This window comes from Natrix helvetica (genome assembly GCF_964273705.1).
Source record: "Natrix helvetica genome assembly, chromosome: 3".
Taxonomy (NCBI): domain Eukaryota; kingdom Metazoa; phylum Chordata; class Lepidosauria; order Squamata; family Natricidae; genus Natrix; species Natrix helvetica.
In genome coordinates, this window is record NC_138549.1 from 52,665,726 (window position 1) to 52,680,282 (window position 14,557).

The window sequence follows — 14,557 nt, forward strand, 5'->3', positions numbered from 1 at the left end:
TGCTATAAATCCCGAAGAACAGGGTGGAATCAAGTTACAGGATGTGGTACAGGTCTGCTTCCGCCAATGATGCATCATTTATGCTTGGGGACAGAACCGTAAGCCAATCCCAACACCCAAAGTCAATTATTTGACAAACCCTGTAAGAAAAATGGCAAAGCATAGGGAAAACAGACCCCTGCAACAATTGAGAAAAGGGGAACAGAAAAGAGTGCTGGAATTAGGTCAAAGCTTAATCAATCAGTCTGAACCTGCCCTGGGTCAAAAATACTGGTTGTGTCTGTCTGCTGGATCTTTACCTTATCATGCTGTTTCAGTTGAGCAAGATCTTTGAAAACAACAACAACAACAACAACAAAGCTAAGATAGTCCTTGTGCATCAAACGATATCAGGAACCTGGCATTCCTGTGGGGTGACTATCAGAGGAACAATGCCCATCTGAAATGTACCTTGCCCCCAGGAAAACCCTTGTAGATGTGAAATTGACTCACAGCATGTCTCCCTCTGCTCACAAGCTCTTCCAACAGAGGGTCACTTTCTCGCTCCCACCTCCACTTGTTTTAATCAATGGGAGGGGAATCTGACCACTGGAAGCTGCCCCAAGGCCATTCCAGCCACCCCTACTTCCCGTTTGGCTTTCAATACAATCCACCAATGGATTTTGTGTTCATTTTCCCCCTGGAAACACCAGTTCCCACTATCTCTTTGAAGGACCAGTCCTCAGGAATAAGCTAATGGACCCTAATCAAGAAGTTCCATTGCAGCCCCTGTCTGGTATGTTCCTAGCAGGAACTTTACAAGTCTGGACTAATGAATGGAACCTCCGAGTCCATGCCTTTTCTATGAACATAGCAGTGTGTGTAGGGAAAAATGGAGTCCTCTTATGTGAAAAAGCTTGCTGTTTCCATATGAAAAGATCAGGGAAAGTCTGGGGGATGGTCCAAGAACTACGAGTTTGAGCTTCCTCTATTGGTCAAAAAGTACAAGGAACAGATGTGTGGTTCTCTTGGCTACTGGGAACAGGTTGGATCAAGCAAATGCTATTTCTTTTATTATGTGGAATCGCAAGTTTAGCCTTCCTCCCTTGCATAATACCCTTGCTTAAACAACTCGTTATGAGGTCTGTAAAGGAAGCACAGGGTGAAAAGTAATTAATGTTAATAGAAAGCCTAATTCCACATACCCTCAAGGAAGATGAAGTCTCAGATACTAGTTCCTATATTCAAATTGCCCTCTTGGAAGTAGAGAAAGTGATTCCGGAAGATAAGCCCTAAGATGTGTATTGCTTGTACTCTTGCTTTTTTTGCTATTCTGTATCCTGCATGCTTATATTGTTAATCTAACAGGCTAGGCTCAATTGTGGGCCTTAATAGAGTCTAGAAGGGGGGAAATAAAGTAGAATAAAATATGGATTAAAATATAAGAATGAAGACGTGGCATAAAAAGGACAGTTGGAAACTTGCTTAAAGGGACAGGGAAATGTCATCAGCCTTCAACCACAACATGTTCCAGCAAAATGTCCCTATGTCAAAAGTCCAAAACCACCAGGTTCAATTAAAGTTTGTTAATGGCACGTAGTCCATACCTGTAACAAAAGGAGAAGTAAGACCCCCATCTTCTTATAAGGCTTTTTCCTCAAGGTAACCAATAAGAAATGAGTAAAGTGTTTCCGTGTTACACTGACTTTGAGAATGTATAAGAATGCATGCATCAATAATAAAGATTGTTCAGAACTTGCAATGTTAGTCATGGGCTAGCTTTCTGAACCTGGCTGCCAAATAAACTTTTCCTGTATCCTGAGAAGTCTAAAGCCTGTCATTTTCTGCAACAAAAGTAAGTGGTCTGGTGAGAACAGGTGATAGACAATAAAGTGCTGATTTTTACTATTCATTAGTGGCTCTGATTGCTTGCATCTGACTAAAGTTTGGAAGTTGGATAAGGCATTACTATTTTTAAAAAATCTAATGAATTATTTGGGTTCGGTGGTGGTGTGGTAAGATAATATTCACCATTCAAAATTTGCATACAAAGAAAACTAAGAAATCATCAGATCTATGATATGAATCTAAAATGAAAGCTAAATAAAGCTTCAATAAAGGTAAGTTAAAAAAAAGAAAATGTGCAAATTATCTAACAATATTTGGCAGTAAAGGCTGCATATGTATGTTGCATGTGAAATAACTACAGATTTTTTTTGTCATCCTTATGATCTTAAGAATAATAAAAACTTATTTGTGCACCTGCAAACAACAAACATGAAATAATCATAAACTGAAGGATTAAAAAAAATCTCAAATTTAATTATGGTAAAGAGATTAGGTTAATGTATGTTTTAAAATATGCTTAGAGAAATACAGCAAAACAAACTTCATTGTATTCCTAACCATACCACAATCATTACATAATCAAATTCACATTTTTTCAAGTACAATGTAATTGGAATAATTGATGCACTTACATTTATAAAGCTGACATTTAGCTCTTTAGCAGTATATCCTCTTTGCAAGTTGCGACGGGCATAGACATCATAATCACGTACAATTCTAGTGATAATATCTGAAGTTGAGATGCCTTCAGTTCTCTGAGTTGGTACAAACATACCTTTTGAAAGGAGAAAAAGAAAACAGAACTATGATAAAATCTCCAGCTTTCATATGATTAATTATTTCAAATTGCTTGATGCCTTTGTCTCCTCTCACTTGGGTTTGTTGGAAGAAAATTCCTGGTTCATTTCTGGATGGGAAAAAACCCTCTGCAGACGCTGAAAAGAATCTTGGGAGGCCAGCTGCTGGAAACCAATAATGTTTATTGAAGGAAGGCAAAGAGTGACAGTTGTTCAGCTCAAGCGTTCCTGGCAAGAAAGCAACTTCTAACTGGATTACATTCTTATACTCTTTCCTTTGGGTCTGATTTCTATGGCTTCTCTGTGGTTCCTTTTGTGTTTATGATTAGTTAATAGTTCTCAACTTGGTCTGTGTTTGTTTTTTCCTCCATCCCCGGAGTGATCTCAGTGGGAGTGGGAAGCGGTAAATGTTAGTCTGTTTGAATCTGCGGAGGGGTGTGGATGGGCCTTAAGTATCATTTTTTGTTACTCCAAACTTGGTGTCAGCTTTTTCCCAAGTCATGTTTTAGAACTAATCTCTTCCTGGTGCCATGTCCCAGATTCTTTATTTGTTCCCCTTTTGGAGTTTATTTCCTCCCATCCTGCATGTCCTGTGTATTGTTTGTAATTTGTAATGATTTTTGGCATTTTAAATGTTTTTTCCTTGTGTGCCTTGCTTCTTTAATTATTCTGGCTTGGTTATTTTCTTTGAGATATCTGTTTTAATGTCTTCCTATTCTAATTTTTTTCAGCTTTTAATTTCTTTAGCAGTTTCTAGTTTTCCCATTCTTCAATTTGTTTGGGGTATTATTCTTTTGGGTGCAGTTACTAGTTTTTCTATTCTAATGTGTTTAAGCATCAATTTCTTTGGGATATTTTGCTTTTGGGTGCAGTTTCTAGTTTTCCTAGAGGCTTCTGGTATACTTCTGTTTGGTGATATCACTTTAGAGGTTTCTGGTTTTGCTTTCCTTGTGACTACACTGTCTTGGTGTGGTTCCCTTCCCACAATCCCTAATTTTTTTATTCTCTGGAATTTTCTTACTGTCTTTACCATCTGCGGTCCTATCTGAGTATATCTGATATTTATGGTCAATTAGAGCTGCCTATTTTCCTGGAGGGTTCAGTTGCGAGTGGGAAGGACTACAGGTTTTTAGGCAACTGTGACAAGGGGGAACGCAGTGACAGAGACAACACAGGAGGGCTCCCAAAACACAGACAATGACGATGCTTGCAATGAGGATTTTTAGCCAATGAAAATCAGGTAGCTGTCAACTTGTAAACTTGCCATGACTATTATCAGGTTGGCATTGGAGGGAGGATTCCATGCATACCTTCGGCCAGAGTCGGATCTCATATTTCTACAACCTAGTTGGTGGATATGATTTATGACACAGACAGAAGGGAGGGGATAGAGGGGTAAAGTTCAAATGCAATTAAGCGCATATCAGTTTCGGTTCCACAGAAGAACATGCCAGAATGTTGATCCTAATAAATGAATGCATTTCTTTTTAATTTTCTCTCAAGGTTCGTAAATTAATTAGGTCATCTTCTGGGAACTTCACAGTAGCCATGAGAAGAGCCAGGAAAAGTCCAGGGATGGTTGGTTACAGCCAATATTCTGGGACATCTCTTTCAAGTGGTGGATATCTTTTTCCACCAGTTCAGAGCTTTGGTTGAGATTGAAACAACACAGTTCCCTAAATTCCTCACAGCCATGATTATGCCTTAATGACAGGTAATCTATTGCCGCTCTATTTTCCAGGGTGGCCTCTCTGACTTGTCTTAGTTCCCTGTTGAGGGCATCCAGGGCATGGGAAGTTGAATTTAAACTTTTGGCTAGGGTACATACCAGGCTACCATATTTTTGGAGTATAAGGCGCACCTTTTTTCCTAAAAAAGAAGAAGCTGAAAATCTGTGTCCATCTTATACACAGAACACAGCATTTTTTGCCTCCTGTAACCCTACCTCCTTCACCAAAATGACCATGCATAGCTTGTAGGAGGCTTTCAGAGAGCTCTTGGGGGTTGGGCTGTTTTTTGCTCATCCCCCCCCCTCCAGGAGCACTCTACAAGTCTCCTAAGGGATATTCATGCCCTCTTTTTTTGAAAAAATCTGGCCCATTTTTGGGAGGTTTGCAAAGCGCAAAAACTTTTTTAAAAAATTTGCCTCTTCAAAACCTTGGTGTGCCTTATACCAGTGTTTTTCAACCACTGTTCCGCGGCACACTAGTGTGCCGCGAGATGTTGCCTGGTGTGCTGTGGGAAAAATTGAAAAATTCGAAAGATTAAAAAAAACAAAACCAGGAGGACCGGAGCAGGAGGAGATGGAGTAAATATAAAAGTAATAATAAAAGTAAGGGCTTGCCTCTTGCACATGGGCGTTCCGATCAGATCCACCTGGCGGGGACGAGAAGCGAGGAGGCAGAAAAAGAAACAGAGGCTAAGGAGCTTCCCCCCCACCTCCTCCCAGCAAAAATCTAACCGGGGAGCCGGGCGGGCAGTAGCAAATTAGCCGATCACACCGCATGATCAGCTAATTTGCTACTGCCCGCTGGCTCCCTGATAAGATTTTTGCGGGGGGGGGGGTAGAAGCTCCTTGCCTCCGTCTCTTTTTCTCCCTCCTCGCTTCTTGGGGCTCCACCAATGGGGGAGCAAGGCCCGCCCAGCGCCAGGCTTTGGGCTAACACAGAGGTCTGCAAAGGTGGCTGTTTTAAGACTGGTGGACTTCAATTCTCAGAATTCTGGGAGTTGAAGTCCACCAGTCTTAAGAGCCAATTTTGCAGATCCCTGCCTGGGCTAATATGATTGATGCCCTTGGTGGACTTCAACTCTCAGAATTCTGGGAGTTGAAGTCCACCAGTCTTAAGAGCCAATTTTGTAGATCCCTGGGCTAATATGATTGATGCCCTTGGTGGACTTCAACTCTCAGAATTCTGGGAGTTGAAGTCCACCAGTCTTAAGAGCCAATTTTGCAGATCCCTGGGCTAATATGATTGATGCCCTTGGTGGACTATAAAAACTAAATACAGAGAGAGACAGAGCTGTTGACGAAGAGCTACATGTGTGTCTTTCTTCGATTCCAGCCAGAATATCAGCTTTGTGTTCAGCCAAACAGGCCCAGGTTGCGCACTGAATAAAGTATTTTATAATTTTTCATATTTCTGTTTACTTATTATTTCATAATAAAGTAATTATAAAATACTTTCTTTGTGTTTATTTGATTCCTATTCAAGAGAATTACTTTATATATAGTCAATATCGGCACAGAGTTAAATTTTTTAACATTTTCTAATGGTGGTGTGCCTCGTGATTTTTTTCATGAAACAAGTGTGCCTTTGCCCAAAAAAGGTTGAAAAACACTGCCTTATACTGCAGTGTGTCCTATACTCCCAAAAATATGATATTTAAATTTCTGGAATTTCATACTGCAAACTCTAGAACCACTGGTGACACAGCCAATGAAACATACTCCACTGTGGTAAGCAGGGAAACATTTGAGTCACAGTCAGGGGTCAGGACATGAAAAGCCCTCTGGGATCATCTCTGTAATGAGGGCATTAACATGGTTAATTTGCCCAAGGTGTAGGGTTTCCCTGAGGAGTTGGTGGTCAGGTATGAATAAGCATGTAGTCCACATAGTATGGACCAGCCCTGGGGATGCCTCATATATGTCACTGCGTTAAATGTTTGCTAGCCGAACTGAACTGAATAGTTACTTAAAGAGTTACTGCGCAGGTCATAAGCCTTATCTGACAATGATTTATTGCGCATGCTTAACATGTTTATATACATCACACATTCCAGAGACTTCTTTCTTTTCGATCTTTGTTCGTCTGCCAGGAAGCTGGGAGACAAACTGCTTCTGCCAAAATGTAACAATTAGATAGATTTGTTTTATTTCCTTATTTCTTATTTTTGTATTAAAGTTTGTTTTTAATTAGAATATGTTTCCGGGATTTTATTTATATTTTCGCTCCTTGAAGATATGCTGTTTGGAAAAAGCCGTCGACTCCTAGACCTCATTTAGTTCAGGGTGAAATATCTTCCCCTGACAATTAATGGCAGCAGAAGGATGGTTTATAATTTACGGCTGTTTCCTTCCAAGCTATCTTTAAGAGATAAGTGACCAGGCTAATTAGAAAGAATTCTACCCATGCCAAGGAAGAAAAAGAAAAAGACAGATATGAAACACGCTCGGAGGGATCCATTTCTTCTGACACAGAAATGCAAGATCTTTCAAGCTTCAAAATCTCACTCATTTTCTTATTTGGACCAATGTAAACAATGTCATCAACATAAACAAGAATGATCTCATATGCATTGTTAGATCTTTTTGTGAACACGCATTCATCAGTTTCGGACTTAATAAAGCCCATTGAATTTAGTTTGTCAGTAAGACATAAGTACCACATTAAACCTGACTGTTTCAGACCATAAAGACTTTTGTTCAGGAACCAGGTATCCCCTTCTTGCTTTCAGAATCCTGGAGGGCTTCTCACGTAGATCTCTTCATCTAGGTCTGCATGTAGATAAGCTGTGTCCACATCAAATTGGAAAACTTCTAAACCAAGAATAGTTGCAGTGGTTAAAGCAATTTTTACACTTTCAGTTCTGACTGTTGGTGAGTAAGTGTTTGTGTAGTCCTCAGGATAACGTTGAGCGAAACCCTGAGCTACAAGTCTGGCTTTGTATAAAGATTCACCATTCGGTTTCTTCTTGATTCTGTAGACCCACCAAGTGCCAATGACTTTCTTGTTTGCTGGAGGTTTTGCAGGTGTAAATACATTAAGTTTCTTTAAACTGTCCATTTCATCCTGCATTGCATCATACCATTTGTTTTGCTCTGAATCAGGAAGCTGTTTGATTTGTGTGGATGTCTCAGGAGGAAGAGTAACGTTGCAAATCAAAGGCAATGGTGTTTTTGTCAGTTGCCACGAATATCGTTGTGGAGGGATTCCTTTTGTGACCCTCTTGGAACGTCTCGGAACAACAGTCTAGTCTTCTTCTTTGTCGTTGTCCTCGTCCTCACGTTCGTCGCTAGCATCAGCATCAGTGGCTTGCGAAGACGGAACATCAGGTTGTGAAGAATTGGTAGAAGGAATATCTGCCTGTGAATTGTCATCAGGCTGCGTGGCATCTGGAACATCATCTCTAGGAAAATAAACTCCAGGATCATTGGAATGAATCCTGGACCAGTCAATATCTTCCTCAAAATTAGCAGATTGTGTTTAGGATCAATAAATTTGCACCATTTTGAGTTATCATCAATACCCATAAATCTCAGTCTCTTTGCTACTGGACCTCCTTTGAGTTAAGGGAGTGTTCACCATAGCGTATGAACCAAAAATGTGTAGTCCTGATATAAAACAGGGCAATGGATAATACCTGTGATATATGAGAGGTATTTCTCCTGGCACAGTTTGCCCAGTAGGGTCTTGACTTTCCTGTTTGCTCTCTCTATTCTGCCAGATGATGAAGGCGAGTACGGACAGTGAAGGTTCTGGGTAATGCCAAGGGTTTGGAATCTGTAGGTCAGAACCTGAGCTATGAAATGCTTGTCCCTATCCATGTGCAGAACACTCAGTACTCTAAATCTGGGTACAATATCCTTTAGGAGGTGTCTGGCTGTGTTGAGGACTGTGGCATAGCAGCATGGGAAGGCCTCCATCCAGTGAGTTAGTTGGTCCCTGCATATGAGGACATATTGGTATCCATTTGGCCTTGGTAATTGTATGTAATCCATTTGCACTCTTTCAAAGGGCCTTTGTGCCCAGGGTCTCCCTCCTTCATGGATGGATTTTCTGGAGGTGCCTGGCAAGTTTTGCAGGTACTTGCAATCCTTGTTGCCTCACTATAGGCTCCTGGGGCATACCATAGTCTTCTCACAGCATCTACCATAGCTTGCATTCCACAATGTCCTTTAATATGTAATCTCTGGCAAACCAATCAAAGGAGGTGGTGTGGAGCTATGGGTTTTCCATCCGGAACCCTCCAAAACCCTTCCTTAAAAACTGCCCCTTATTTATCTTCCTAATATTTGGCTTCCCCATTATCCAATAACTCTTTGCAGGGTACTTCTGGGTTGACAATGCTGGTGCTAAGAGATTTTGTGGCAGATGTTTTGTTGCTACCCATTTGGCCGTTGCATCTGCATACTGGTTCCCTTTGGTTACTGTGGAGTCATCCTTTTGATGGGCTTTACAGTGGATGACTGCCAGTGTTTTTGGTAGTTGAATGGCTTCTAGTAATTGAAGTTTCTAGGTTTGTGGGTGCAATCTGCTGTCCAGCTGATGTTAAAAACCGTCACTGTTTCTATAAAGCTCCTGGTGCATGGCAAACACCAAAAGCATATTTGGAATCCTTGCGGCTTCGCAAACTTTCAATAAAGCTACAAGTTCTGCCGCTTGAGTGCTATGTGAGGGAGATAGGGGAGATGGCCAGATGACCTCATGGAGGGAGACTACTATGGCTCCTGTAACTCTGTTGCCTTCGTGTATATAAGAGGAGCCTTCAGTGAAGAGTTCTATGTCCAGGTTTTGCAGCAGGGGTCTGTTAAATCAGGTTGGGGTAATTCGGCATCATGAACTAGATGAAGGCAGTGATAAAGACTTTCTTCAGTCTGTTCTGTAGGAAACAGAGTGGTTGGGTTTAAGGAATTGCATCTTCGTATTGAGCCAGCTGCTCCTGAGTGAAGGCTTGGGTTTGTGACTTTAAAAGAATTGTGAAAACCTCATGGGGGACCTTCAGAAGTAATGGATGCCTTAGTACTAAATCCTTAGATCTCTTCACAATTTCCACAGTGGCTGCTACAGCTCTTAAGCAGGGAACTGCCCCCTTAGACACTGGAACTAATGTCATTGAATAATATGCTACTGGTTGGTATGTGTGTCCTAATGGTTGTGTTAAGACACCTGAAGCATCACCTAATTTCTCGTGAATATACAAGATAAAAGGTTTTCTATAGTTAGGGAGGCCAAGTGCAGGGGCCTATGCTAGGGTTTGTTTTATTGTTTGAAGGGTTCTGTCTAGTGAGTTTGACCATTCAATGGGGTTGGGCATGTCCTTTCCAGTTAATTGTATTAGTGGTCTAGCCAGGTCCCCAAATGAGAGGATCCATGAGTGGCAGAAACCTAATACTCCCAACAAGGCTCTCACTTGTCTTTTTGTTGGTGGCTTCATGCCTAAAATAGTCTGTACTTGGCGAGGTGCTAATTTCCTAATTCCTGGTGCAATGATGTAGCCTAGATATGTTACTTCTTGTTTTAGATACTGTAGTTTTGATGGAGAGGCTTTATGCCCCCATCTGCCAAGGCTTTGAGTAGGTGTAAGGTGTCTAGTTTGCATGCTAGCTCAGTGTTAGATACCAGAAACAAATTGTCAACATATTGGATTAATGTTGACTGATGTGGTAAGGAGATGGTGGAGAGATCAGTTTTTTAAATTTTTGAGAATAAAGTGGGGGACTCAGTATAGCCTTGTGGCAAGCGAGTCAATGTATACTGTTGGTCTTCCCAGGTAAAGGCAAAAAGGTATTGGGATGCCTGGTCTACCTGGATGCTGAAAAAAGCTGAGCATAAATCTAAAACTGAAAAATACATGGCTGAAGCTGGAACTTCGGTTATTATAGTTGCAGGATTTGGCACCACAGGAGCGTGTAGCTGTTCACAAGCTTCAGGTTGTGGACAAAATACACTGTCTACCTTGGCTTTCTTTACTGGGAAGATGGGGATGTTGCACAGAGAAGTACATTTTCTGAGGATTCCCTGCTCTATGTAAGCCTTTATCAGTTTCCTTATAGGCTGAACTGCTTTGACTGGAATTTTATATTGGGGAACACAAAGAGACAGCCTGTTTTCTACTTGGATTGTAACTGGGGTTGCTCCTCTTAATAGTCCCACCTCTGTTGTGTTCCAGATCCATAGTGAAGATGGCAAAACATTTAGATCTGCATGAAGTATTGTGTTGTTTGTGGCAAGCATATGGGTTCCTTTCCCTGGAATGTTCAATATCAGTCCTCTCTTTCCACATTCTATGGTGGCTCCTATTTTGCATAGGAGGTCCCTCCCCAAGAGGGACACTGGATTGTGGGCAAACAGTAAAAGCGTGATCTAATGAAAACGTTCCTAATTCTACTTTTATTTCATGAATGAATTCCACTGGAATGATCATTTCTCCCACTCCTATTATGTTGTCCTGAGCCTCTGGAATCACAGAATCTTTATTCGGGGGTTCTATAATTAATGATGAGGTGGCTCCAGTGTCAACTAAATACTCATATTCCTTTCCTCCTATAGTCAGGGAAACGATAGGTTCTCCTCCAGGGCCCTTCCTTAGGGGAATTGCAAGCCCGTTGAAGGTGGCTGTGAATTCAGTATTTTCTTTGTCTAGTCAGGAAAGGTGTGCATCACTTTCTCTTCCTTGCTCCCATTGAAGCTTATTGCCATTTCTATATTCATTCTGGTAGAATGAGTTGTTTTGTGGAAAGGGAGCTCTAGATGGCTTGTGTTGATAACTATTTCTCTGCTCGCTATGGTAATGTGGATTATTGCCTGACATAGAGCCGATAGGTGGCTCTTGAGACCGCCATGAAACGAGTTACAATGCTGGCCGATATGCCCTGCTTTTCCACATTTATAGCAGTGTGGTCACTTATCTTGGGACCATCCCTCCTTTTTACATTGCCAGCATCCCCGCCAATTACCAGAGATCCAGTGTTGTGTTTGTCCAGCATTGTTGTTCATGGCAGCAAAGATTCTTAGTTCCTCATATCTCTCTATCCTCTTTTTCCTATCTGTTTCTTTTTTAATTTATCCCTTTGGTCATAAATGAAGTTTGTAATCCTGTGCAAGTCTGCTATTTCGAAGGTAGACCAGTTAGATACAATCTGGTGAAAGTGTTCCTTGATGTCACCAGTGGACTAGTCAACAAAAGCTGAGGCTAAAATTCTCTGGTCGTTTTGGCAGTTTAGTTCTAAGTGAGCATATGCTACAGCTGCCTCTGAGAGGCAAACCCAAAAGGCATCAGAATTTTCCTTGTGTCCAAAGATTGTTAGAGATATGTCCAGATAATTGGTACAAGATGACAACTATACTTCTGTAGCCAATTTTTTTCTTATGGACATTGCAGCAGCACAGGACTTCGCCATTGCATACGTGGTAACCGGGTTAGTTAGTTAATTTTTGGTAGGGAGAGAGAGAGAGAGAGAGTAGGTAGGTAGGTAGATAGAGGGATAGAGAGAGAGAAATACAGTAGGTAGGTAGGGAGAGAGTAGGTAGGTAGGTAGGTAGATGTTTCCAGGTGTATATATCCATGTGCTGGAGATCACTGACAACCTGCAGCACCTAAGACTTTGTTTCTGCTGGCACAGCACTTGTAATTCTCATCAATCAGTTAAAGAGCTTTCCAAAAGGAAAAAAAAAGTTTTTGCACTCTGCAAACCTCCCCACCCGTTTTTCACAAAAATGGGCCCGTTTTCTTTCAAATAAAAGGCATGAATGGCCTTGGGGAGGCTTATAGAGTGCTCCTGGTGGGGGCAAAAACGAGCAAAAAATGGCCCATTTTTTTTGTCAAAAAATTGCATGCATAGCCTTCTGGAGGCTTATCGAGTGCTGCTGGGGGCTGGGGGGGGGAAACGGGTCATTTTTTGCTCATTTCTGCCCTCCCCAGCCCCCAGGAGCTCTCTGAAAGCCTCCATAAGGGTATGCACAGCCATTTTGGTGAAGGGGGCGGGGCTTCAGGAGGCAAAAAAATGCTGTATTCAATGTATAAGATGCATCCAGATTTTCATCCTCTTTTTTGAGGAAAAAAGGTGCATCTTATACTCCAAAAAATACGGTAAGTTTTTTCAGCATTTTAAAAACAAAAGTACCGCTGTCAGGCCAAATTTGTCTTCCAGTGTCATCCCTTAGCAAAGCCCATTTTCTACATATTCTACATATTCTTTTTGCTTTCCACTTATTCATTCCAGCTAGGACTGGCATCTGCTTTTCGTCCCATGCCTTCAAGCAAATTTCCTATAACTATGACAGGCTCTTATATACTGAATACCGTATTTTTTGGAGTATAATACATATCTTCCCCCCCCCCCAAAAAAGAGGGTGAAAATCTGGGTGCGTCTTATACTCCGAATGTAGCCACCTGGGTTGTCTGGAAAAGAGGAAGGTGAGGCGGACGTTGTGCAGAAGATGTAAGGCAAGGTAGCTTGCTGCTTGGCTTCCTGCTTCTCCAGACAACCCAGGTGGAGGGTGGTCAGCTTCTGCTCCTGGCTCGGGAGATAGATCTGGTCAGGAGGAATTCACACCCCGTTTTTGCAATTGGGAAGGAAAAAGAACATTTCAGGCAGCGGGCAGTTCCAGGCTGTTCCACGATCCCCGAAGCTTGGAACCGCTCATCACCTGTAACACTCTTTTTCCTACCTGATTGCAAAAATGGGGTGTGGTCCTGGCCAGATCCATTTCCTGTTCCTAGCAAGCCCCTGCGCCTTTGCTGCCTTGGTCGTAGACTAATTCTGCATGTGATCTCGGCTGCCTGGAACTGCCGATAGGTGGCTCTTGAGACCGCCATGAAACGAGTTACAATGCTGGCCGATCGCTGTGGCTGGAAAGGAGAAACATTTGGCTTTCAGGGCTGCTGCTTGGCTCAGCTCCGGGAGGGCTTAGGCCAGGGGTGGCGAACAAGTTCGACAAAAAGAGCCAAAATTTTAAACTGTGAGAGTCAGAGAGCCACACCACGCAGTGACCTGCCAAAACAGACCCGGAAGCAATGTTCCCTCTAATTTTTTTTCGATGTGAGCAGAAAAGTATAGTGTTTGAGCGGCACATTTTCATGCCTGAGCACCCGAATTTTTTTCACAGATGTCACCTAAGACAACAACGAAATCAGTATTATTTGAAACTCAAAGTTATGTTTCTTCAAGGTACCTGCTTAATTCAAAGTGTTATATAATATCAGTATCACTTAACAACGCTCCTGCTTAGCAACCAAAATGTTGGCTCAGGAACTCTGGCATTTGAAGCATGGAAGTCTTAAAGCTGTCAAGTTACAAGACCCTTCCACCCCTAGAAAAAAAATGCAGAGGTCTTCAAACCTGACAGCTTTAACACTTGTGGACTTCAACTCCCAGAATTCCTCCTCCAGTCATGTTGCAGCGACGTCATCTGCGTGGATCTGCTCCATCTTTGCTTTCTTCATTGTGGGCAGGGCTTCTGCTGAAGATGCCGACGAGTACGAGTTGCCACCAGAATAACTGCTGCTACCTCCTCCTCCTCCTCCTCCAACAGAATCACCAGATTTGCTCCTGAGCTCAGCGCTGGGTAACCTCTGCCCCCTCCCCCTCCTCCGTGCTTTTGAGGAGCCATGAGGCTTTTTTTCCCCTGCTCCCCCCCGCCTTCCTACTGGCTCCTGCAGCCTCATGGCTCCTCAAAAGCACGGCGGAGGAGGAGGAGGGGGCAGGGGTAACCCAGCGCTGACTGAGCTCAGCTGCTCCGAGCGGAGGGGAGGCGCCGCTGCCACGCGCGGAGATGCCGGCTGGAGCTTTGGCGGCTTCATCTCAGCCGGAGCACCGGGCGGCAAATCCGGCAGTGCTGCCTGTTAGAGGAGGAGGAGGAGGAGGTGGCAGCAGTTCTTCCGGTGGCGGTGGGGGCTTTGGGGCTTCACAACTAGCCTCAGTCGCCCCGTGCTCCTCAAAGCAAGTCTGGGGAAGTCCTTTGCAGGCGGCCCGTTCTAGCTGCCTGCAAAGGACCTCCCCAGCTTCCGAAAGGGAGCGCGCGATCCGAGCCACAGTATACAAAATAATGATAAGAGGCAAAGAGCCTCATTCATTTTGGCCGGGAGCCGCATGCGGCTCGAGAGCCGCGTGTTCGCCACCCCTGGCTTAGGCAGTAGTGGCGGCGGCAGCTCCTCACATTGCTGGGGAGTGAAGTCGTTGTGGCCATTGTCTCCCCTGAGCTGCCCGC

At 43.0% G+C, this 14,557-nt stretch overlaps 1 protein-coding gene across 3 annotated transcripts in view; it reads right to left on the reverse strand.

Moving 5' to 3' along the window:
- PCYT1B (phosphate cytidylyltransferase 1B, choline) overlaps positions 1 to 14,557 on the reverse strand; it is a 122,767-nt gene that overhangs the window by 30,463 nt on the left and 77,747 nt on the right. For all 3 annotated transcript variants that reach the window (XM_081949274.1, XM_081949273.1, XM_081949272.1), the window contains exon 6: positions 2,460 to 2,602. In XM_081949274.1, the coding sequence (XP_081805400.1) occupies positions 2,460 to 2,602 (143 nt within the window). The remainder of the gene's footprint in view (positions 1 to 2,459; positions 2,603 to 14,557) is intronic.